Below are 27,199 nucleotides of genomic sequence, written 5' to 3'. Positions count from 1 at the left end.
TCTGCGATTTAGGCGGAACACCTGCGGGGAGAACATATTGGTTCAGCATCTATCCAATATTGTCACAGAACACATCATCTTGTATTTATCGTTTCCACCTTTGGAGAAGATACATGAAACATCCAATGAGAATGTGCCATATGTACCATCCCAGTGATGGCTCTTTATGATACCAGTAGAGGTTGACTGACTGGAGAGGGAGTGTTTGCATGCTAGCATAGCCTACACAGCCAAAATATCCTAAGATATAAAGAAAACTTAATTCATACTGTCTTACTGGCATTGTGACCCTGGATATTCATATACACTGTCATCTACAACAGATACATACTACTATAGTATGTAAGGATTCCAAAGGTAGTTTAGACAATGCTTGACTATACACATCAGGTTTATGTCTGTGAATTGGTTCAATCTGCGTAAGGTAATGATGATGTTTATCATTCTCAGTGGGCGTCAGTCTTTGGCTATGTCCCAAATATTCCCACATAATGCACTATTTTTGACCAGAGCCATATGGGTCCTGGCCAAAAGTAGTGCACTATAAAGGGAATAAGGTGCCATTTGGGATGCATATGCAGCTATATTACATCATCTGTTTGATTGAGGAACCCCATCCTATTCCAGATTGACTTATCTCAGGGAACAGTAGGACTCGTTAGAGTCCTAAAGTGTGCTACCTTTTCAGAGGCTTGTATAGGATATCAATGGGTCAGGGTGCTGTTTGTTAAGTGTTGTTTCTTGTTTGTGTTTTCCCTCTGGTTGTCAGTCACTCTTACCTCTGAGGTTGTGTGGTACTACACACTTCCTAATGTGAAGGTTGGCTACATGAATGTAATAAGAATACATGGTAGTGTGCTTTCGGCAACATTTTTTGTGCAGTTTAAATTTCCATGGTGACTTAAGTTTCTACCCATTTAGAGAATTGTTCAGTAACAGTGTTAAGTGAGAATGTGGCCAGATTTAGTACATGGCATTTTTTTCTCCAAATTGAATGTCAAATCAAACTGGAAGTGAGGATGCTTGTCTAAAATGTATTAAAACATCAGATTTAAAGTCTGGAAGCAAACTTGTAATGTTACAGAGTAGTTATGGCTAAAAGGGTATTACATTCCCGTTCTTCAATAAGCCTGAAACAGGCGTGGGTGTATAAACATCATTATTCAAAAGTGTGTCTTACTTGATACAGCATTTGTGGAACTAAAACATAAAAATATATATATATTGCAAGGCACATATTTAGGAAAACAAGTCCAAGAAGTTCACAGTAAATTCAGACAGAAGTTGAACAACAGTAACAACAACAACATTATGAAGGTAAAGTTTCATGCTTTAAAATATTTACAACTAAATATTTGTGAAGTTTAATTCAACCTCAATTTCATGACAGGAAAAACTGTTAAAACTCTATAACCATTTCAGTCATTTTGATCCATGTTTATAACAACGATACAGAAAAACAAAGACTTATGTATGATACTTCATCATTCTGTTCATTACAGAAACAAAGACAACTTTGGCAGATGAACAGTTACTAAACACGTTTTTAGTAACATTAAGGGATGTATTTTGTTATTGAATTGTACTCAAAAGAATCATGTTAGAGACTTATTACTATTCACCAAATATATTCTTACACAATTTATATATATCAAAACATAATTTGAGGTTATTGTATTCCCTATGAGAGATATTAGTCAGTGATCAAAACATTGTTATATGATATTTTAGGTAGAAGGACAAGGTAGAAATTACTAGGTTTGTTCATATTATGTCAAAGGCTTATGTCAAAACCGAAGTAAATAAAAACGTTAAAAAATGTACTTATTGAAAATCTTAGTAATTCTTACCATTGACTTGTTCAGAAATGTTTCATGTGTCGTTCTCTGATACGATAGTTTCTGTTGTTTCAGTCAATGCTCAAAATGGAGCGAGAGAGAGAGAGAGAAAGAGGGAGAGCGAGGGAAAGGAGAGAAAGAAGAGGGCAAAGTTATTTCCGACGAGAAAAGCGCCAACAGGAACAACAAAAAAAAAACTGAAGAGGATACTGAGTTATTCCCTGAACGAATATGAAAATAAATAAACGGTGTTCAGTTATTTTTTTCAATATCCCCAAGTTTTCGGTAGTCTAATTGCAATAGCCACTTTCAATCAATTATGAATTTGCCTTGCTCAAAACACGAATGGCTTAAATATTTATTTGAAAATCACAAATAGTTTTGATTTGGAATTTTAGTGCATGTGATTTTGTTTGCTACTTCATTAACCCATAATCTATTGCTTGTTTGTCATATTATCTAGCAATATCAGCAAATCTGCCCGATATTCCAATCATTAATCAATTGCTACAGAAGATCTTTAAGAACATAAACAGATCTGTGTTCAGAAGAATGATCGATTAAGAGGTGGTCCTAGACGTGTCACCCACCAAGATTGTTCTGCTCGTAGCTACCCCCACCAAGTGGACACGCTGAGATAACGCATTGCATGTGCACATAAATGAACTAAAATTGTTAAAATGTATAATGTTTTTCCTCAACTCAAAACATAACCCACCATGAACATTATTTTTATGTTGTATTATTCTTCATTAAACAGTCATCCGTTAACAGGCTTGTAAGGGAAATTATCAAATCATCATAGAATACTGAACTTTATTTTCAAACGAAGACGTTTTTTTTATACTGAATGCAGGCTACTGCAGCGAAGTAAACATTTTAAATGCAATAGTCTAGCAAACAATATAAAATCAAATATATATAATACATGCACATATAGGCTACATTGTTACATATGCTGGCTAAAGCCAAACTAGGATTTCTTCAGCATATCGAAGTAGCCTAGCTCTTATCAAACATGACAAGAGGCATGCCTGCTGACTGCAATTATGTTAGCTTACTTTCACGGCAAATTTAATAATTAACTGTTGTGAACTGGTTAAATCCCTTTGTATTTTAAATGTATTCAATTTATTAGAAGCTATCACAGAAAATATTTGTTGAGTCATCGTTAATTATTGTGTTATAAAATTGTTAACTTGTGTTTTGGAACGATAGAACAATTCTTCAAATTTCTCATCAACAGTTCGATTGAAAGCACAAACGAAAAGCTATCGAAAAGGCATATAATTACAAATCAACGCTCACCTTAAACGAATCAGACCATCACAAGGGAAAACATGGCATGAAATAGCATTCCAGGTGTAAGTGTGAACATGTCATTGAATACACCTTTGTTTTCTTTGATTTTCTATTGTATAAATTGTGTAGTAATTATAATGATAATATAAATAATAGGATACAAATAATATACTACAATAGACATCTGAAATGGTGTCAAGACTGCCTACTAACTTAACAATTAATGTTTGCAGAGTATATTCCGTTTGAAATTCAACACACATGTCATATGAATAATTACAAAACAAAACTCAAGAGACTTGATCAGTTACTACATCGAAAAAACAAGGAACAGTATGGCGCGACCTCGAAGTTATGCTTTGGAAGCCCATTAGAATCATATTGAATCTTGTACAATTTCGAAATTACAAAAACATACTGGATCCCTGTATCAAAATTGACTCAATTCTTTCAATATACTGTATTTCATACCAATTGTCTATGTTGTTGTCGGTTGGGATGCAGCTACCTGTTGAGTTGAAAGAAAGCGCCTCCCGCCCATCTCAATAATAGGCAGTGTGTGAGGGAGGGTCGATAGAATGAAAGTATTTGGTCCGTCAGATAGAAGGAGCGTTTACTAATCCAACATTATCACGATTGAAGATGAATACTGTATAAAACGAATGTCAAAAAGTCATTTTAAAAATGTAGAAATTAAATAGGACTATAGAACAATAGCAACATGTTATTCATGGAGGAGACAACTGGAGAGAATGACTGTCTCACATTAAGCTGTCATCAACTAATGTACTAGTCTATCAATCACACGTTTCATCACGAAGTTGTGGCTTTCTATATGGTTTCATCAATAGTTAAGATCAATAGTCTTTTTTTTGGTCTGAATTCAATGTTTTAATCCTCTTTTAAACTGTTAATATAAAACTACAAATGAGAAAAGAAAAACATAATTAGAAATAATCAATAAACTCAATCAATAAAATCTATGAAACTCTAACAGATGAAAGCCTTACTGCCTGTGCCTGACAAGCACACAACATTGCCCAAAGTCTAAGAAAGAAAATAATGCATTCATAAAACGTTATTTTACGTAGTCCAAAGCAGGCTACCCTCAGAATAGCCAACATTTCAACATTTCTCCAGTAGTCCCTTATCTCACATGATGGAATGCTCTCATTTTAGTCAAGTCTCACATGTAGCATAGATTAATGTAATTCCTGTGTATTGATATACAGAGTGAAGTTAAAGAGAGGCACAACTTTGGATTTAGAAGTTATTTTATCCAGTCTGACAAACACTGATAAACACTCCAAACTGCATACCCGACCGCTTGAGGTATCTGCATGGTCCTAAAGCACACCGGAGCTCGTTTTGTATCTCATTCCAATCATAAAACTGGGGGGGGGGGGGACAAAATGATTGGCACCCTTAATAAAGATTAACAAAAAAAGACTGCATAAAATAAATTATACAAATACTGAGCTACTGTATTTTGTATGCCCAAATTTTTATTTTATACTAATAAAATTGCTCAGATAAAGAGATGATGTTTAACAAGTAATACTTTTTTCTCTCAAAAAGATAGGATCAAAATGATTGTCACCCATGTTTTCAGTACCTTTCAATACCTCACCTTGCAAGGATAACGGCACTGAACCTTTAAAAAAAATGGAGAACACATTGGGACCATTCTTCCATACAGAATCGTTCCAGGTCATTGATATCCACTTATAGTCCATGTTCAGTTAAAACCACGAGTTTTCAATGGTGTTCAAGTCCGGAGACTAAGATGGCCATTGCACAATTAAGATTTTGTGGTCAATTAACAATTTCTTTGTGGATTTTGTTGTGTCCTTGGGGTTATTGTGTTGCTGGAAGATCAAGTGTCAGCCTCCTGGCAGAGGCAACCAGGTTTTTAGCTAAAATGTCCTGGTACTGGGTAAAGTTCATGATGCCGTTGACCAAACATGAGCCCCAGGACCAGTTGAGACAAAATAGCCTCAAAACATCAAAGATCCACCACCATATTTTACAGCAGGTATGGGGTTCTTTTCTGCTTATGCACCCTTATTGACGCCAAGCTCAACACTGGTGTGCTGGCAGAGTGCGAACTATACCGTGACATTCAGGGGGGTCTCAATTTTCGTCAAAGTACCTCCTACATTTGCAGGATACCTAGTCAGTTGCACAACTAAATGCATTCAACCGAAATGTGTCTTCCACATTTAACCCAATCCCTCTGAATCAGAGAGATGTGGGAGGGATTCCTTAATTGACATCCACGTCATCGGCGCCTAGGGAGAAATTATTGTTGGGAGTTAACTGCCTTGTCAAAGGCAGAATGGCAGATTCTTCCACCTTGCTGGCTCGGGGATTTGAACCAGCACCTTTTAATTTGGAGTGAACACAACCAATCTTACTGTCAAACAAAAAGTGTAATGACATTCAGCAATTGTCATTGGGTCTTCACTCTTGCACCCTGAATTAATTGATTTGTCTTGCTGACAGAAGGACCTTTTTTGTAAAAATAATAGTTGGGACACCAGAAAAGGGGCTGAGATACGGGACTGTCACGGGTGCAGCCACATGGGGAAAAAATGGTTTAAACCATGACAGAGGTGGGGGTGTTCATTTCATTTGGAATAAGCATTTATTTTAATATTTACCACTGTCGCAGTACAAGTTACATTTTAACAAATAGGAGAACGGTTAAATTAGCATTCATTATTCAGAGACCCCCCAAAGTTAGACTTTGTTGCATTTAGGGGTACTCGTCTCATTCAGGGGGTCGGAGTTTGCTAAATGGCATTGGCACTTGGATTGGAACCGATGACGGGAAAAAGCTCTTTGACCACCGACACCAAGGGTGGGTTTGGTGACGAAATGCATAAGCAGAAAAGAAACACATACCTACTGTAAAATATGGTGGTGGATCTTTGATGTTATGGGGCTATTTTGCTTTCACTGGTCCTGGGTCTTTCACTGGTCCAACTGCATCGTGAACTTTACCCAGTACCAGGACATTTTAGCCAAAAACCTGGTTGCCTCTTGATTGACTTGGCCTCAAGTGGATCTTCCAGCAAAGACAATAACCCCAAGCACACATCAAAATCCACAAAGAAATTGTTAATTAACCACAAAAAGCAACATAATTTCAGAACTGACTACATATGGGACTTACGGGACTTGTAGTCCTCCTTGGAATGCCTATAAAATTCTCACTATTAATAATATAACACTTGCACTGAAACAGAATGCCACAGATCAAAATAGCCATTTGTATATTTTATTAGTATTTTTTTTACATATACAATATACTGAAAACAGAAATTAAATCCGATGAAAATAGTTTTGCATAAACGTGGCAGTCAAAGTTTTGGGACTAATGCCTTGGCCTGGAACGTTGAGTCAAGGCCTAAAATGGGTCCCACATCTTGTCAACTCAAAAATGTAAACCATTCACTTACCATTGACTGAGACAGAATGAATGGCCATTAGAGTGTTGAACGCCCCTGTGGGAATGTACTGTAGAGCAGGATTTCCCAGACTCCGTCCTGGGGGCCATCCTCTGGGTGCACGTTTAGGTTTTTGCCATAGCAATACACAGCTGATTCAAATAATCAAAGCTTGATGATGAGTTGGTTATTTGAATCAGCTGTGTAGTGCTGGGGCAAAAACCAAAATGTGCACCACAAGGGGGTGGGGGGGGGGGGGGGGGGGGCGAGACAGAGTTTGGGGAAACCCTGTCGTAGAGCAGCAGCTCTGTGGCAGCTAGGTTTAGCAGCCCTGTACATTGCTGTTAGCCATCTAAGAAGCAATGTGGTCTACTCTACACCATCCCAAGTCCTAAATTCAATCTTGGGGAAAAGGTGCAGTATATTAGTGTCACACTCATCTCATAAGAAATTACATAGATTGAAGGTCGGACATACTATGAGACATCTAACGCAATGGGACTCAATACAAATGTTACTTATCTCATTGAGATGGCTGACAGATAAGGTATCCCCATTTGTAATTATTATATACTTTTACTATGTCATGGCCAACATTTATTCTAGAAGTTTACGCTTTACATAAGTCACTTCCTGAAAACATCTACATGGAAATCCATATCATTATGGATTGAAGATGCCTTAATAAAAGCGATCCAGTTTGAATCTCTGGGTTGGGGGCACAAACCCAAAATAAACCATCAGACAAGGGACACACTAGACGGGTCACATCAGAATGCTACAGGAATATACACACCAAACCATAACAAGGCTTCAAACTGACTGGTCGCTACACTGAGCATCTCACACCTAATCCTTTGCAGTGGAGCTGGCCAGTAGGATATTTGCTTTAATATTTTCATTTGCAGTAGAGTCATACATTTGAAACATTTTTTTTCAAACTTTGCAAACAAAATTAGCAGTACTCTCAAACATTAGATCTATTAAATCCAACATTTTTTCCTGTGAGAGGAAGTCCCAGTCCCTGTCGACTGAGAGAAGTGAGCAGAAATGCACCCAGATGGGAGGGAATAGAAAAACATGTCCATGAGAAGGAAAAGAAGGGTGTGGTCCAGTCCTGTTTGGGTGCCACTCTGCATTGGAGCTGGCCTCCTTAATTAGACAGTAGATTGTGGTCCAGACAGGCAATTACAAAGCAAGAGGTTGTTGTATCCTGAGTGGGTAGTTCCAAAATGCAATAAAGACTGAAGACAGTATAATTATTTGTTGCAACTTGCTAGACAGGACTACAAACCAAAGTGACACGGTAGAGGTGTTTAGCCCCCTATCCGCTGAACAGCCGCTGAGGCCTCACTAGAGGTTATTGGTGAGCTGCTCAGGCTGATAGGCAATGCTTTGTGACACTTTGAAGGGGGGCAATTCAGAGACTGAAAACAATTGTGGCTCGGGAAGAAGTCTCGATAAGGCTTAACGTCTTTCAAAGCGAGAATAAGAACTTCACATCAATATGAAAAAACAAGATTGACCCCTTACAGCAGACAAGACCACTGTTTAGAACGGGTCATACGGTTTCTCATACTTTATCAAAAAAATCCTCGATCACTTGAAGTCCATTTGAAGTTTGTGTTGTCAGTGTTACTGCCAGGTTAGGTTTATATTGAACTTGTATCTTAAGACTGTTTCAACCTGTGGAACGCACTTCTGACACCATATATGTAAGCCAATGTAGAACATTTAGCGCTTAAAAACGGCCAAACCAACATAAAATCATTCTACAAACCAATCCACAGAAACCCATCGCAGGCGAATACTCTCAATTAATGAAAGTTGTCACGGCATAGAAGCAGGTGTCTGGTATTTATGTTACCATCATAAAACATTTCCCGTGGCTCGTTTGAAAATCCTGGTGGTGGCTTTCAGATGACTGAAAAGGTGACACCGTGGAGATCTAACAAACAGGTCTGTGCCTGTTTGGTACCGGCTGACTCCGCTATATAGAGCTGAAGAGGCACCAGTCCACTGACTTCAATGAAAAATGCAATGGAAAACGTGGCATTGGTTAAATGGGACAGGTCAAATGACAAATCCAGCTTTCTAAACGTTTTGTAGTGACCCCAAACCTAATGTCCATAGACTCCACCATTTAGCTTAAATGGAGATATTAGGATCCCTATTACTCTACCAGCATTTTAGCATCAGAGAAGAAAAACATCTCTTGAAGGTGAAATCCACAACACTACATACAGCTCAATGATAATCATGAACATCAAAGATTGAAATTTGTTTTCATGCAGAGAAAAAAAAAAAAAAAAACTTTCCATGCAGGCTTTAACAGTCAGTCAATGGAACATTTGAAGAAACTCCCCATAGACCACAATAAACTCTCTCGCTGTGCATATATACATTAGATATATTGGCACCCTCGAATGATTCACTATTTCTTCACAAATGAGAGAGAAAAAAAAAAAAACTTCACACGTAATTGTATCTGCAAAGGACCTAGAAATATTATGAAACTGAAATAGATTTTTTTTTAAGTCAAAATATGGCCTGGACTGCATTATTGAAAATTCAAAACAATTTGGTTAGAGGCAAGTGATTGTGTAATTTATCCTCACTTGTCATAAGTTGCAAGTGCCTACAGGGTAAAAATAGCTATCCAACCAGTTTTGAAAATAATAAATATTACAGTCTGTTCCACTGTAAAGTGCAAAGGTGCCAATATATGTGGCCGCAACTGTACATATTTTGTACTAGGCATTACTGGAGGTGTTTTTTATTTTTACTAATGCAATTCATTATGAATTCATAATGTAATTATGACTTGGTTCATAATTTTATTAAGTACTGTTCAGATTAAGGAAAGAACATGAGACAATGGGACTTTAGAAGTGGATAGTCTGAGGTGTGTGTACCAATGTATGAATGAATAGAAGTTTGGTGATTTGATTAAGACGACTGATGTGGTTGTACAGACTGTGAATATTGAGAATGGTCAATCTCAGATTTCACCGCTTCTTCCTAATCCAATCGGACATGGGAAAACAAAGACAAATTGCTTTCAAAGAAACAGTGTCCATTTCTACAAGCCAAACTCCCAACACCATCTAAGTGTAGACTGGCATTGTTAACTTACAACATCTGGGGGAAACAAATTAAAAGGCAGTCATTGGGGGGGGGGGGGGGGGGGGGGGGGGGGAGAACCAATCAAAACAGACATTAAGCCATCCCCTGCCTTTGTATCATAAGTGCTTCCTGAAATCAGGCCTTTCCCCTCAACATCTCACTTGAGCCAAAACCATCTTGCAAAAACAGAAAGGGGGAGACTGAAAAAGGTAGTGTGGCGCCATCTGGTGACTAAGGCTGGGAGCTGCCCTGGCTATCTGGATCCGTGCCTGAGGAGCTGGTGTCAGAGTCTGAGTGGTCATCGTTGTCCTCCGGTGGGCACTTCTCCCGAATGCGCCTCTGGGTGGTGCTCAGGCGTGCCAGTAGGCCCTGGTAGTCGAAGCGACCCCTCTTCTCCCCAAAAGGGTCCTGGAGGTGTGTAAGGAAAGAAAGAGTGTGTGGGATGTGCATCTCATATTTCAAATCTGAAATGTTCCACTGTTGTGGTGCAGGTTTATAGCATGTGGGAGCAGTGTATACTGTTATTTATCTAAAAAATAAATGTATACATACATAGAGATAATTTCTTTATATATGTTTGGACAACCTTCTGTAAACGGCGACAAATTATTTTGGCAATGAAGAGTCAGATGAACGTGGACAGTGGCATGTATTCATGGATGCCAAGGGAAGTCAGGCTTCCCAAAACAATCCAAGAAAAAAAATCCAACAGGTGTAGACCTTACAGTTAAATGCTTACTTACAAGCCCATAACTCTATTTTTCTTAACTGCATTGTTGGTTAACATATTTACTAACTAAAGTAAAAAAAAACAAAAAAAACAATACCGGTACCGAGTCAATGTGCGGAGGTACAGGTTAGTCGAAGTAAATTTGCACATGTAGGTAGGGGTCAAGTGACTACGCAGCAGTGTAGAAACTATTAAGGAGCCTTTTGGATCTAGACTTGGCACTCCGGTACTGCTTGCCGTGCTGTAGCAGAGAGAACAGTCTATGACTTGGGTGACTGGGGTCTGACAATTTTTTTGGGCCTTCCTTTGACACAGCAGGATGTGTGATGCATTATAACCTGTGTGTTCTGCTTCTCCAAGGTGCATAAAGAAACGTGTTTGTGTGTGTGTGTGTGTGTGTGTGTGTGTACACACAGTGAATGAGAGGGAGAATGAGGTCTCTGGCAATACCTGCATGTTCTGTCCCTGTTGGTGTAGTCTCTCTTTGCAGACCCCCTCGTAGAAGTCATAGTACTCCAGGAATGATTTCTCCATCACACTCCTGCAACACAGGAACAGGTTATTAACTACCCACAAAAACAAATGCTAAACAGCTACAATTGAAATGACTCGCCATTGAAAGATGTGTGGGTTGTGGGTCAGTGTCTTTGAACATGTCTCTTGCAATCCCTTAAGGTTCAACTATATGTCTCATATACAATAAGGGCATTAGACGTGGCCTGTAGCCTTAATTTGGAGTTCAGTCCCTTCAGAAAGTATTCACACACCTTGACTTTTTCCACATTGTGTTGCGTTACAAAAGTGGAGTTAAAATGGATTTACATTTATTTTTGACAATGATCTACACAAAATACTACATTTTATTATTGATGGAAAATAAAATATATTTTGATATATTTAGATTAGATAAGTATTCAATCCTGTGAGTCAACACAGAACTAAGAACAGATATAGCCCTTGGTTCACTCCAGACCTGACTGCCCTCGACCAGCACAAAAACATCCTGTGGCGGACTGCAATAGCATCGAATAGTCCCCGCGATATGCAACTGTTCAGGGAAGTCAGGAACCAATACACGCAGTCAGTCAGGAAAGCTAAGGCCAGCTTCTTCAGGCAGAAATTTGCATCCTGTAGCTCCAACTCCAAAAAGTTCTGGGACACTGAAGTCCATGGAGAACAAGAGCACCTCCTCCCAGCTGCCCACTGCACTGAGGCTAGGTAACACGATTCCCTGATCCACCTCTACGCAGACGACACCATTCTATACACTTCCGTCCCGTCCTTGGACACTGTGCTATATAACCTCCAAACGAGCTTCAATGCCATACAACACTCCTTCCGTGGCCTCCAACTGCTCTTAAACGCTAGTAAAACCAAATGCATGCTTTTCAACCGTTCGCTGCCTGCACCCGCACGCCTGACTAGCATCACCACCCTGGATGGTTCCGACCTTGAATATGTGGACATCTATAAGTACCTAGGTGTCTGGCTAGACTGTAAACTCTCCTTCCAGACTCATATCAAACATCTCCAATCTAAAATCAAATCTAGAGTCAGCTTTCTATTCCGCAACAAAGCCTCCTTCACTCACGCCGCCAAACTTACCCTAGTAAAACTAACTATCCTACCGATCCTCGACTTCGGCGATGTCGTCTACAAAATTACATATTCGTAGCCAGACCCACTGGCTCCAGGTCATCTACAAGTCCATGCTAGGTAAAGCTCCGCCTTATCTCAGTTCACTGGTCACGATGGCAACACCCACCCGTAACACGCGCTCCAGCAGGTGTATCTCACTGATCATCCCTAAAGCCAACACCTCATTTGGCCGCCTTTCGTTCCAGTTCTCTGCTGCCTGTGACTGGAACGAATTGCAAAAATCGCTGAAGTTGGAGACTTTTATCTCCCTCACCAACTTCAAACATCTGCTATCTGAGCAGCTAACCGATCGCTGCAGCTGTACATAGTCTATCGGTAAATAGCCCACCCATTTTTACCTACCTCATCCTCATACTGTTTTTATTTATTTACTTTTCTGCTCTTTTGCACACCAATATCTCTACCTGTACATGACCATCTGATCATTTATCACTCGTGTTAATCTGCAAAATTGTAATTATTAGCCTACCTCATGCCTTTTGCACACAATGTATATAGACTCTCCTTTTTTTCTACTGTGTTATTGACTTGTTAATTGTTTACTCCATGTGTAACTCTGTGTTGTCTGTTCACACTGCTATGCTTAATCTTGGCCAGGTAGCAGTTGCAAATGAGAACTTGTTCTTAACTAGCCTACCTGGTTAAATAAAGGTGAAATAAAAATAAAACATGTGTCACATTTGGCAGCAAATACAGCTGTGAGTCTTACTGGGTAAGTCTCTAAGAGCTTGGAAAACCTGGATTGCACAATATTTCCCATTATTTGTTTAAATTCTTGAAGCTCTGTCAAGCTGGTTGTTGATCATTGCTAGACAGCCATTTTCCAGTCTTGCCATAGATTTTCAAGACGATTTAAGTCAAAACTGCAACTAGGCCACTCAGGAACATGCAGTATTGTCTTAAGTAACTAACAGTGTACATTTGGCTTGGGATTTTAGGTTATTATAATGCAGAAAGGTCTATTTGCCTCCCAGTGTCTGTTGGAAAGCAGAATTAACCAGGTTTTCCCACTAGGATTTTGCCTGCGTTTAGCTTTAGTCCGTTTCTTTTTATCCTAAAAAAAAACTCCAGTCCCTGCAGATGGCAAGCATACCCCATAACATGATGCAGTCACCAGCATGCTTGAAAATATAGTGAGTGGTACTCAATGTGTTGTGTTGGATTTGCCCCAAACATAATGCTTTGTATTCAGGACAAAAAGTACAGTTTTGTTGCTGCATTTTTTTTTTGCAGTATTAATTTAGTGCCTTATTGCAAACAGGATGTATGTTTGGGAATATTTTTCTGTATTCTGTACAGGCTTCCTTTTCACTGTCATTTATGTTAGTAACTACAATGTTGTTGATCTATCCTCAGTTGTTTAATCTCAAAGCCATTTAACGCCAACTACTTTAAAATCACTATTGGCCTCACGGTGAACTCCCAAAGCGGTTTCTTTCCTCTCAGTCAAGAGAGTTAGGAAGGACAACTGTATCATTGTAGTGCCTGGGTTTATTGATACACCATCCAAAGTGTAATTAATAACTACACTATTCTCAAAGCGATATTCAATGTCTGCTTTTTTTCACCTATCTACCAATAGGTGTCCTTCTTTGCAAGGCATTGGAAAACATCCCTGGTGTTTGTCGTTGAATCTATGCTTGAAATACACTGCTCAACAGAGACCTTACAGATAATTGTATGTATAGGTTACAGAGATGAGGTAGACATTCAAAACTCATCTTAAATTATTCAAATCAAATTTGATTTGTCACATGCGCCAAATACAATAGGTGCAGACCTCCTAGTGAAATGCTTACTTACAAGCCCTTAACTCTTATTTTCTTAACTGCATTGTTGGATAAGAAAGTATTAAATACATTTTATTAAAAATATATAAAATAATAATAACATTAAAATAGAAAAACAAAATAACAGTAGAGAGGCGATATACAGGGGGTACCGGTACAGAGTCAATGTGCGGGGACACAGCTTAATTGAGGTAATATGTAGGTAGAGGTAAAGTGACTATGCATGGACAATAGAGTAACAGTAGCGTAAAAATGGTGGGGGACAATGCAAATAGTCCGGGTAGCTGTTCAGGAGTTATGGCTTGGGGGTAGAAGCTGTTAAGAAGCCTTTTGGACCTAGACTTGGCACTCCGGTACCGCTTTCCGAGAGAGAACAGTCTGACTAGGGTGGCTGGAATCTGACAATTTTTAGGGCCTTCCACTGACACTGCCTGGTATAGAGGTCCTGGGTGGCAGGAAGCTTGGCGCCAGTGATGAACATACGCACAACGCTCTGTAGTGCCTTGTGGTCGGAGGCCAAGCAGTTGCCATACCAGGCAATGATGCAACCAGTCCAGATGCTCTCGATGGTGCAGCTGTAGAACCTTTTGAGGATCTGAGCACCCATGCCAAATCTTTTCAGTCTCTTGAGGGAAAATAGGTTTTGTTGTGCCCTCTTCACAGCTGTCTTGGTGTGCTTGGACCATATTAGTTTGTTGGTGATGTGGACACCAAGGTACAAAGCTCTTAACCTGCTCCACTACAGCCCCATCGATGAGAATGGGGGCATGCTCAGTCCTTTTCCTGTAGTCCACAATCAACTCCTTTGTCTTGATCACATCTTGACCACAATGCCAGGTCTCTGACCTCCTTCCTATAGGCTGTCTCATTATTGTCGGTGATCAGGCCTATCACGGTTGTGTCGTCTGCAAACTTAATGATGGTGTTGGAGTCGTGCTTGGCCATGTAGTCATGGATGAATAGGGAGTACAGGAGGGGACTGAGCATGCACCCATGAGGAGAACCCGTATTGAGGATCAGCATGGCGGGTGTGTTGTTACCTACCCTTACCACCTGGGGGCGGCCCATCAGGAAGTCAAGGATCCAGTTGCAGAGGGAGGTGTTTAGTCCCAGGGTCCTTAGCTTAGTGATGAGTTTTGAGGGCACTATGGTGTTGAACGCTGAGCTGTAGTCAATGAATAGCATTCTCACATAGGTGTTCCTTTTGTCCAGGTGGGAAAGGGCTGTGTGGCGTGCAACAGAGATCGCATCATCTGTTGATCTGTTGAGGCAGTATTCAAATTGGAGTGGGTCTAGGGTTTCTGGGATAATGGTGATGTGAGCCATGACCAGCCTTTCAAAGCACTTCATGGCTACAGACGTGAGTGCTACGGGTCGGTAGTCATTTAGGCAGGTCACCTTGGTGTTCTTGAGCACAGGGACTATGGTGGTCTTCTTGTTGGTATTACAGACTGTCAGGGACAGGTTGAAAATATCAGTGAAGACACTTGCCAGTTGGTCAGCGCATGCTCGGGGTACATGACCTGGTAATCCGTCTGGCCCTGTGGTCTTGTGAAAGTTGACCTGTTTAAAGGTCTTACGCACATCGGCAACGGAGAGCGTGATCACACAGAAGTTATTTAGCTCGTCTGGTAGGCTAGTGTCACTGGGCAGCTCGCGGCTGTGCTTCTCTTTGTAGTCCGTAACAGTTTGCAAGCCCTGCCACATCCAACGAGCGTCTGAGCCGGTGTAGCACGATTCAATCTTAGTCCTGTATTGGCGCTTTGCCTGTTTGATGGTTCGTTAAAGGATTTCTTATAAGCAGAATTTCTTATAAGCGTCCGGGTTAGAGTCCCGCTCCTTGAAAGCGGCAGCTCTACCCTTTAGCTCAGTGAGGATGTTGCCTGTAATCCATGGCTTCTGGTTGGGGTACGTACTTATGGTCACTGTGGGGACGACGTCGTCGATGCACTTATTGATGAAGCCAGTGATGTGGTGTACTACTAAATGCCATCGTAAGAATCACGGAAGAAATTCCAGTCTGTGCTAGCAAAACAGTTCTGTAGCTTAGCATCTGCATCATCAATCATGCCAAACAATTATTACACACAGTAAGTCCATTCAACTTATTAAACAAATTACTCCTGAAGTTTAGGCTTGCCATAACAATGGGGTTGAACACTTATTGACTCAAGACATTTCAGCTTTTCATTTGTTTTTAATTTCTAAAAACATAATTCCACTGACATTATGGGGTAGTGTGTGTAGATCAGTGAAACAAAATCAAAATGTAATCCATTTTAAACTCAGGCTGTAACAACAAAATGTAGAAAGCTTCAAGGTGTTTGAATACTTTCTGAAGAATTGTAGCTGGATCTAGACAATAGATGCCGTGGAACATTGACTCATCTCGACATCAGTCCACTTTTGAGGTTTCAAGTCTCAAACTTTTATTTTGGAGTCATCAATCCAAGATTAACTCACCACAGGGCTTCTGGACAGGGCACCTTCCCATCCAGCATGTCACATACAGCCACACGCATGGTCTCATGGCGGATGCACTCATTGTAGTTCTTGCTGTCCCCCGGGTGTCTCTCCTGGCAAAGGGAGTGTCAGAGGGAGCAGATGTAAGGGGGACATTCAAGACACAAAAAGTGACATCCCACACCGATATGGTCAGTCTGTTGCTTTTCACAAACACGTTTACACAAACATCTACAAATGGGGAAAAAATAGCAAACAACTAAATAGAAACATAGAACAACAGCTGAAGTCTTCTGTAAGTCAGACAACAGTCATATTACATCACAATATCATATGCCAATAACACAGTAACTTCGTTGATCAAAATGGCAGCATTTCTTCAGGGAACCAGATTCCCCATAAAGCAGTGGGATTTAACTGCATTCTGGGGATTATGGTTTGGCTTGCCAGCTAAATTAGAGGGCAACTTGCCAGTGTGCTATAGTCTTACCTGTTCAAAGCCTGGCTCGTTGTGGTAGGGGTTCTCAGTCATCAGGGACTGGATGGAGATCAGAACGGAGGAGATGCTTTGGGCTGGGCTCCATGCTGGCCCTGTCCAAGTCCTAGACAACAACCCAGAACAAAGAGGTTAAAGCACAAAAGATTCAGGTCAGGAGCCCGCACACCAAGCAAAATATAAAGTTTAAGTTGTATATGACCAACGGTGCTTCACCCAAAAAAGTATTGTAGACTGAATAGTAGATCAACTTTGCACTCCCTGTAGGTTCCCGAGACTGACCAACACTACTATAAAGGGAAAGAGAGGAAGTATTTCAAATCTGTTTCAAGGAGCCATAGGTGCAAAATAGAATTGTTCCTGTTTCCATGAAAGCTAAGGTAACTGAGCTAAACGACTACCGCCCCCGTAGCACTCACTTCCATCATCATGAAGTGCTTTGAGAGACTAGTCAGGGACCATATCACCTCCACCCTACCTGACACCCTAGACCCACTCCAATTTGCTTACCGCCCCAATAGGTCCACAGACAACACAATCGCAACCACACTGCACACTAACTACTCTAACCCATCTGGACAAGAAGAATACCTATGAGAATGCTGTTCAATCGACAACAGCTCAGCATTTAACACCATAGTACCCTCCAAATTCGTCATCAAGCTCGAGACCCTGGGTCTCGACCCCGCCCTGTGCAACTGGGTACTGGACTTCCTGACGGGCCGCCCCCAGGTGGTGAGGGTAGGTAACAACATCTCCACCCCGCTGATCCTCAACACTGGGGCCCCACAAGGGTGCGTTCTGAGCCCTCTCCTGTACTCCCTGTTCACCCACGACTGCTTGGCCATGCACGCCTCCAACTCAATCATCACGTTTGCGGACAACACTACAGTGGTAGGCTTGATTACCAACAACGACGAGACTGCCTACATTGAGGAGGTGAGGGCCCTCGGAGTGTGGTGTCAGGAAAATAACCTCACAACATCAACAAAACAAAGGAGATTATTGTGGACTTCAGGAAACAGCAGAGGGAGCACCCCCCTATCCACATTGACGGGACAATAGTGGAGAGGGTAGTAAGTTAAGTTCCTCGCCGTACACATCACAGACAAACTGAATTGGACCACCCACACGGACAGTGTGGTGAAGAAGGCGCAGCAGCGCCTCTTCAACCTCAGGAGGCTGAAGAAATTCAGCTCGTCACCAAAAGCACTCACAAACTTCTACAGATATGCACAATCGAGAGCATCCTGTCGGGCTGTGTCACCGCCTGGTACGGCAACTGCTCCGCCCACAACCGTAAGGCTCTCCAGAGAGTAGTGAGGTCTGCACAACGCATCACCGGGGGCAAACTACCTGCCCTCCAGGACACCTACACCACCCGACGTCACAGGAAGGCCATAAAGATCATCAAGGACAACCACCCGAGCCAATGACTGTTCACCCCGCTATCATCCAGAAGGCGAGGTCAGTACAGGTGCATCAAAGCAGGGACCGAGAGACTGAAAAACAGCTTAATCTCAAGGCCACCAGACTGTTAAACAGCCACCACTAACATTGAGTGGCTGCTGCCAACACACTGACACTGACTCAACTCCAGCCACTTTAATAATGGAAATTTATGTAAAAATGTATCACTAGCCACTTTAAACAATGCCACTTAATATAATGTTTACATACCCTACATTACTCATCTCATATATTTACAGTGGGGCAAAAAAGTATTGTCAGCCATCAATTGTGCAAATTCTCCCACTTAAAAAGATGAGGCCTGTAATTTATCATAGGTACACTTCAACTATGACAGACAAAATTAGAAAAAAAATCCAGAAAATCACATTGTAGGATTTTTAATTAATTTATTTGCAAATTACAGTGGAAAATAAGTATTTGGTCACCTACAAACAAGCAAGATTTCTGGCTCTCACAGACCTGTAACTTCTTCTTTAAGAGGCTCCTCTATCCCCCACTCGTTACCTATCTCAATGGCACCTGTTTGAACTTATCAGTATAAAAGTCACCTGTCCACAACCTCAAACAGTCACACTCCAAACTCCACTATGGCCAAGACCAAAGAGCTGTCAAAGGACCCCAGAAACAAAATTGTAGACCTGCACCAGGCTGGGAAGACTGAATCTGCAATAGGTAAGCAGCTTGGTTTGAAGAAATCAACTGTGGGAGCAATTATTAGGAAATGGAAGACATACAAGACCACTGATAATCTCCCTCGATCTGGGGTTCCACGCAAGATCTCACCCCGTGGGGTCAAAATTATCACAAGAACGGTGAGCAAAAATCCCAGAACCACACAGGGGGACCGAGTGAATGACCTGCAGAGAGCTGGGACCAAAGTAACAAAGCCTACCATCAGTAACACACTACGCCGCCAGGGACTCAAATCCTGCAGTGCCAGACGTGTCCCCCTGCTTAAGCCAGTACATGTCCAGGCCAGTCTGAAGTTTGCTAGAGAGCACTTGGATGATCCAGAAGAAGATTGGGAGAATTTCATCTGACCATATGACACCAAAATATAACTTTTTGGTAAAAACTCAACTTGTCGTGTTTGGAGGACAAAGAATGCTGAGTTGTATCCAAAGAACACCATAGCTACTGTGACGCATGGGGGTGGAAACCTCATGCTTTGGGGCTGTTTTTCTGCAAAGGGACCAGGACGACTGATCTGTGTAAAGGAAAGAATGAATGGGGCCATGTATCATGAGATTTTGAGTGAAGACCTCCTTCCATCAGCAAGGGCATTGAAGATGAAACGTGGCTGGGTCTTTCAGCATGAAAATGATCCCAAACACACCGCCCGGGCAACGAAGGAGTGGCTTCGTAAGAAGCATTTCAAGGTCCTGGAGCGGCCTAGCCAGTCTCCAGATCTCAACCCCATAGAAAATCTTTGGAGGGAGTTGAAAGTCCGTGTTGCCCAGCAACAGCCCCAAAACATCACTGCTCTAGAGGAGATCTGCATGGAGGAATGGGCCAAAATACCAGCAACAGTGTGAAAACCTTGTGAAGACTTAAAGAAAACGTTTGACCTCTGTCATTGCCAACAATGGGTATATAAAGTATTGAGATAAACTTTTGTTATTGACCAAATACTTATTTTCCACCATCATTTGAAAATAAATTCATTAAAAATCCTACAAAGTGATTTTCTGGATTTTCCCCCCTCATTTTGTCTGTCATAGTTGAAGTGTACCTATGATGAAAATTACAGGCCTCTCATCTTTTTAAGTGGGAGAATTTGCACAATTGGTGGCTCACTAAATACTTTTTGCCCCACTATGTATATACTGTACTAATTTAAAAACTGCTGCATCTAGTGCATCTTGCCATCTTTATGTAATACATGTATCACTAGCCACTTTAAACTATGCCACTTTATGTTAATATACCCTACATTACTCATCTCATATGTATATACTGTACTCGATACAATCTACTGCATCTTGCCTATGCCGTTCTGTACCATCACTCATATCTTTATGTACATATTCTTTATCCCTTTACACTTGTGTGTATAAGGTAGTAGTTGTGGAATTGTTAGGTTAGATTACTCGTTGGTTATTACTGCATTGTCGGAACTAGAAGCACAAGCATTTCGCTACACTCGCATTAACATCTGCTAACCATGTGTATGTCACAAATTAAATTTGATTTGAATTACGATACATGGGCACATTATTCCAATATTTTTTTGTTGTGTACTATTGAAAGCAGGAGAATGATGGCATCGCATCTTCTGGGACAAAGTCACACACATCGACAGTGAGGGGGCGCTCTGGGAGGATGTGCTGAAATGCAAGAAATGATCTGCGTCTCTATATAGAGAGCTGCCATAAATAGCCATGTTCTGCCAAAGAATGACCCCTTACAGTTGTGGTCAGACCAGGTAGGCTTGAGTAATACAGAAGCACTTGCAACTATTGGGCAGTACTGTCTGCTGTTTTTCATTCTCTGTGTTTAATTAGGTGGGATACTGATATTGATTGCAGGTCACATTTTAAATCTATTTAACTAGGCAAGTCAGTTAAGAACAAATTCTTATTTACAATGACAGCCTAGGAACAGTGGGTTAACTGCCTTGTTCAGGGGCAGAAGGACAGATTTTTACCTAGTCAGCTCGGGGATTCAATCTAGCAACCCTGCGGTTACTGGCCCAATGCTCTAACCACTAGGCTACCTTCCGCCCCACATCCCACTGTGTCCCATGTATATACAGTGCCTTGCGAAAGTATTCGGCCCCCTTGAACTTTGCGACCTTTTGCCACATTTCAGGCTTCAAACATAAAAATATAAAACTGTATTTTTTTTGTGAAGAATCAACAATAAGTGGGACACAATCATGAAGTGGAACGACATTTATTGGATATATCAAACTTTTTTAACAAATCAAAAACTGAAAAATTGGGCGTGCAAAATTATTCAGCCCCTTTACTTTCAGTGCAGCAAACTCTCTCCAGAAGTTCAGTGAGGATCTCTGAATGATCCAATGTTGACCTAAATGACTAATGATGATAAATACAATCCACCTGTGTGTAATCAAGTCTCCGTATAAATGCACCTGCACTGTGATAGTCTCAGAGGTCCGTTAAAAGCGCAGAGAGCATCATGAAGAACAAGGAACACACCAGGCAGGTCCGAGATACTGTTGTGAAGAAGTTTAAAGCCGGATTTGGATACAAAAAGATTTCCCAAGCTTTAAACATCCCAAGGAGCACTGTGCAAGCGATAATATTGAAATGGAAGGAGTATCAGACCACTGCAAATCTACCAAGACCTGGCCGTCCCTCTAAACTTTCAGCTCATACAAGGAGAAGACTGATCAGAGATGCAGCCAAGAGGCCCATGATCACTCTGGATGAACTGCAGAGATCTACAGCTGAGGTGGGAGACTCTGTCCATAAGACAACAATCAGTCGTATATTGCACAAATCTGGCCATTATGGAAGAGTGGCAAGAAGAAAACCATTTCTTAAAGATATCCATAAAAAGTGTTGTTTAAAGTTTGCCACAAGCCACCTGGGAGACACACCAAACATGTGGAAGAAGGTGCTCTGGTCAGATGAAACCAAAATTGAACTTTTTGGCAACAATGCAAAACGTTATGTTTGGCGTAAAAGCAACACAGCTGAACACACCATCCCCACTGTCAAACATGGTGGTGGCAGCATCATGGTTTGGGCCTGCTTTTCTTCAGCAGGGACAGGGAAGATGGTTAAAATTGATGGGAAGATGGATGGAGCCAAATACAGGACCATTCTGGAAGAAAACCTGATGGAGTCTGCAAAAGACCTGAGACTGGGACGGAGATTTGTCTTCCAACAAGACAATGATCCAAAACATAAAGCAAAATCTACAATGGAATGGTTCAAAAATAAACATATCCAGGTGTTAGAATGGCCAAGTCAAAGTCCAGACCTGAATCCAATCGAGAATCTGTGGAAAGAACTGAAAACTGCTGTTCACAAATGCTCTCCATCCAACCTCACTGAGCTCGAGCTGTTTTGCAGGGAGGAATGGGAAAAAAAATTCAGTCTCTCGATGTGCAAAACTGATAGACATACCCCAAGCGACTTACAGCTGTAATCGCAGCAAAAGGTGGCGCTACAAAGTATTAACTTAAGGGGGCTGAATAATTTTGCACGCCCAATTTTTCAGTTTTTGATTTGTTAAAAAAATTGGAAATATCCAATAAATGTCGTTCCACTTCATGATTGTTTCCCACTTGTTGACTCTTCACAAAAAAATACAGTTTTATATCTTTATGTTTGAAGCCTGAAATGTGGCAAAAGGTCGCAAAGTTCAAGGGGGCCGAATACTTTCGCAAGGCACTGAAGTTTGTAAGAGCTACTATTCTATGGGTCTGGGTTTAAAAGGTTGACTGCTGAATGCTTTGTCCCATTTCGACCCCTAGTCACCCCCTCCCCTAGTTAGAAAGGGAAATGGGCATAGATGTATGGGTTGCTCAGGTGCAGCAGGTTTCCCCTGAGCTGCAGGGCCCTGGCTTACCCGAGGATGCTGAGGCATACTTTGCCGTTACGGTAAAAGTTGGGGTTGAAGCGCACAGTGTTTTGGCCGGTGGTGATGAGCTTGACCCGTGGGGGGTGGATGGGGTAGTCCGGGGGGCAGCGGAACAGGAAGAGGAAGAAGCCTCCCTCGTAGGGCGTGTCGAAGGGTCCTGTGATGAGGGCATGGATCTGAGGAGGGAAGACTAGAGTCAGGACTAATATTTAGTGAGGGTGTTGATGCGATGAATTTCTCCATAATCCTCATAATAGTTGTGCAGAACACTAATTCCAAGATGGCTGTTGTTCCTCTTGCCACAGCAAAAGTTAATCAATGGCTGTATTGTTTGTTTAGTATGTCCAATTTCATGGATTATTTGGGATTTAGTACAAACATATAGTCTGTGGGTTATAAAGTAAATTGGGGCCTGACAAAAGAAAATTAACAATTGATTTGAAGAAGGATCCCCCCACACAACTTGAGCCTGGGATAGGAGTTGCTTTAACTGTAACTCTGCAGCAACATTTGAAGGACAGCCCCTGTATTTCAAGTCCCATATTGGATTATTTGTTACACCAGTCAAACACTTCACAGTCTGGCTAGCTAAACGTAGCACAGTAAGGTCTAAGGCTCATATTTCAACATCATAGCCAAATGACAATGGCCATTGATGAAACTCGCATTGCTGTCTGACTTTGTACAGTTGTACCAGAACAGACCCTGTGGACCTAGGGAGTGGTGGTGGAAGTCGGTGAGCTTTACCTTAGTCATGTCGTGAGGGTCAGGAACCACAAACATACCCGGGGGAGGCTCCTTATAGATGGACATTATATCCCTGAGGAGAGAGTAAGGCGGCAAACTTAAGAAAAGACGCTAATACACAATGATAGCAGCCTGGTCCCAGATCTGTTTGTGCTCTTGCCTACTTGGCATGATTAGCACAAGCAGACTGGCACTAGGGGCAAAACATTTTAAGAGACAAGTGGCACCTTTTATGTCAACAATGTAATGTTAACAATGTTGTGTTAATACTTTTCATAATATAAGGTCAATATATTAATTACAGAGTCACATCATAGTAAGCAAATGGATTGACACGTTATGACATCAGTAACTCTGACCAATCAATACTAACTATTGGCCTAACTAGTAGCGTAAGTAACCATTTCCTTACAAGATTTACCCCAGTGTTTCACCCAAAAGGCTGACTTTTCTGTTTCCATCTATACGGGCCAGTACCAGTGTCTCACGGGGTCATACTCTAATGGACCTGCGCTCACATGGGACCAAAGGCAGGCCTCTGGTACTTTTCAGCTTAATTTACATAATTAACATTCTCACAAAAGCAATTGTTTTGATTTTGCAGAGGTTGTTGATTCTGCTCTTCACAAATCCTCACTGTCAGTCCTAGCGCTTGAAAACTAGGGAGAAGGCAGAATGCCGCTTAGTTTTCAGCCATTAGCTATGCCCAAAACTACCTCTTTGGAACTACAATCATGACGCCGTTTTAAAGTTAAGCGTCGCTAATCATCGCTGGCGACAGAGCTTTCGAAACATATCCCTCATCTTTTATCAGCGGGAAAGAAACCTTCAAATAAAAATGATACATTTACTGCAGAGGTTTTCTACAGATCCATACAGCTATGGGTGCCTCCATCCAACGAAACTACACTTCTCGAGTTATGCTTAGACACAAGTGTTCAGAACATGTTAGATAGCTAATTAAACAAGCGCTGTAACATGGAGATATGGCCGTGTGGGAACACTAACCCTATGAACATGTGTATCAATTTAACCTATTGCTTTTTTTAAATGTATTTCCTCAAATGTTGTATTTTTACCTATATCTTAATAGGCAAGTAGGTTAAGAACCTATTCTTATTTAAAATAACCCGAACGATGCTGGGCCAATTGTGCCCCGCCCGATCACGGTTGGTTGTGACACAGCCCGGGAACGAACCAGCGTCTGTAGTGACGCCTCTAGCAGTGCCTTAGACCGCTGCGCCACTCCAGAGCCCCTGATATGAAAGGTGCCAAAACCGTACTGCAAGCAACACGTTAAAGTTCAGACAGTGTCAGGGCTCTTATCAAAACTCCCCGATACAGTAGACGCCTTCCAATGACTCATGTGTAATGTCATGGAACTGAGTCATGATCATATACTTTTTTTTAAATAAACCAGGCAAGTCAGTTAGGAACAAATTCCTATTTACAATGACGCCTACCGGGGTTACAGTGGGTTAACTGCCTTGTTCAAGGGTAGAACTACAGATTTGTACCTTGTCAGATCAGGTATTCGATCCAGCAACCTTTCAGTTACTTACCCAACGCTCTACCACTAGGCTACCTGCCGTATGCAACACTGGTGTTAGTAAAAGTAACATTTATAGTCACAAAAACACGTGTGATGTGGTTCTTTCGTTTTCAGACAGCATGGAACCACCCACATTCAATATGTTGTAACAGGCAAGCCCACCAGTGTATATCTGGATACTCAGATGTTTACCTTTTGATTCGGAGAATGCATTGCTGGGACGTCTTCTCGTTGTCCCAGTCGGTACTTAGTGTTGGGTCCCAGGACGTTGCATGAATTTGGGACAAGAGGCCTGCTCCGGCCACCCCCAAACCGATACCGCCTGGCAGAGCATTGGTGGCCGAGTAGAGGGGTAATGGAATGGCAGAGCCCACTACAGCGCTAAGAACACCTGCACCTCCAAACCCGCTCCCAGTCACCACGGTTGAGGTGGTTGTGGCTCCAGGGGACATGACAGCTAGGCCAGTCTCTGCGGCCGCTGCAGGAGGTGGTGAGGCCAGGTTAGCTCCACTCGTCGAGTGGCCCGGCAGAGAATTACCCAAACTAGGTAACAACGGAGCTCCATTTCCCTGACTACCAACACCTAACCCAATTTCACCATTAGCAACCTCTCCTACGCTATCCGCCATTGTAAATTAACACTTGTTCAGGTTACAGCTAGCTAGCTTGCTAGCTACAGTTATTGACAGTTGTCGATACAGCAGTGTCTTGTTTGAGTCCGTCCTCACGCAGTCGGTAAATGAGGAAGACGAGCAAGGAGAGGCGAAGATGAGAAAAAGCGCTCCCACGGCATTGTATGCCTTTCTTCTCGCGTCCAAAAGTAGCTAATCGCGTTTAGCTATGTCATATAAAACTACAAACAGTCAGTCGAAAAGTTAACGCTATAATACATTACCCGTCACAAATTCTCAGTTTGCCAGTCATCAACGCAGTTTGCGGATTCAGCCTGTTTATCGGTTAGCTTTTTCTTCTGTTTTCCATAACCACTTCCTCCCCACAGCACAGAATACCTTTACTGCCACCTGGCGGCGATCATCGGAATTGTAGTTGGACTCTACGTCCATGTAATGAGGCTGTCAGGGTTAGTAGCAACATAAAGCGGTAGGTCTACAACAGTGGAGGCTGTTGAGGGGAGAACAGCTCATAATAATGGCTCGAATGGAGTCAATGGAATGGTAACAAACACAAAGAAAGTACATCTTTGATGTGTTTGATGCCATTTCATGGACTCCATTCCAGCCCTTGCTATGAGCCGTCCTCCCCTCAGCAGCCTCCACTGGCCTACAGTCAGTATTTTACAGTTTCTTTACAACACCATACAATTGAAGTCGGAAGTTTACATACACTTAGGTTGGAGTAATTAAAACTTGTTTTTCAACCACTCCACAAATTTCTTGTTAACAAACTATAGTTTTGGCAAGTCGGTTAGGACATCTACTTTGGGCATGACAAGTCATTTTTCCAACAATTATTTACAGACAGATTATTTCCCATAATTCACTGTATTCACAGCTTGGAAAATTGCAGAAAACTATGTCATGGCTTTTGAAGCGTATGATAGTCTAATTGACATCATCTGAGTCAATTGAAGGTGTATCTGTGGATGTATTTCAAGGCCTACCTTCAAACTCAGTGCCTCTTTGCTTGACATCATGGGAAAATCAAAATAAATCAGTCAAGACCTCAGAAAACAAAATTGACCTCCACAAGTCTGGTTCATACTTAGGAGCAATTTCCAAACGCCTGAAGGTTCCATATTCATCTATACAAACAATAGTACGCAAGAATAAACACCATGGGACCACGCAGTCGTCATACCGCTCATCTCCTAGAGATGAACGTACTTTGGTGCGAAAAGTGCAAATCAATCCCAGAACAACAGCAAAGGACCCTGTGAAGATGCTGGAGGAAACAGGTACAAAAGTATCTATATCCACAGTAAAACGAGTCCTATATCGACATAACCTGAATGGCCTCTCAGCAAGGAAGAGGCCACTGCTCCAAAACCGCCATA

General features: G+C 41.7%; 1 protein-coding gene across 1 annotated transcript; it reads right to left on the bottom strand.

The window, feature by feature from the left end:
* Positions 1-6,409: 6,409 nt before the first annotated feature.
* LOC139421100 (ubiquitin-conjugating enzyme E2Z) lies at positions 6,410-26,157 on the bottom strand. The gene is made up of 7 exons (XM_071171638.1): positions 25,378-26,157; positions 23,634-23,706; positions 22,875-23,062; positions 16,851-16,962; positions 16,361-16,473; positions 10,899-10,989; positions 6,410-10,126 (listed from the first exon to the last, which is right to left on the bottom strand). The coding sequence occupies exons 1-7, from the start codon at positions 25,812-25,814 to the stop codon at positions 9,950-9,952; spliced, it is 1,191 nt and encodes a 396-aa protein (XP_071027739.1). The 5' UTR covers positions 25,815-26,157; the 3' UTR covers positions 6,410-9,949.
* Positions 26,158-27,199: the final 1,042 nt, after the last annotated feature.

Source organism: Oncorhynchus clarkii, chromosome 12 (genome assembly GCF_045791955.1).
Source record: "Oncorhynchus clarkii lewisi isolate Uvic-CL-2024 chromosome 12, UVic_Ocla_1.0, whole genome shotgun sequence".
NCBI lineage: Eukaryota > Metazoa > Chordata > Actinopteri > Salmoniformes > Salmonidae > Oncorhynchus > Oncorhynchus clarkii.
This window is presented reverse-complemented; position numbering and strand designations above follow the sequence as displayed.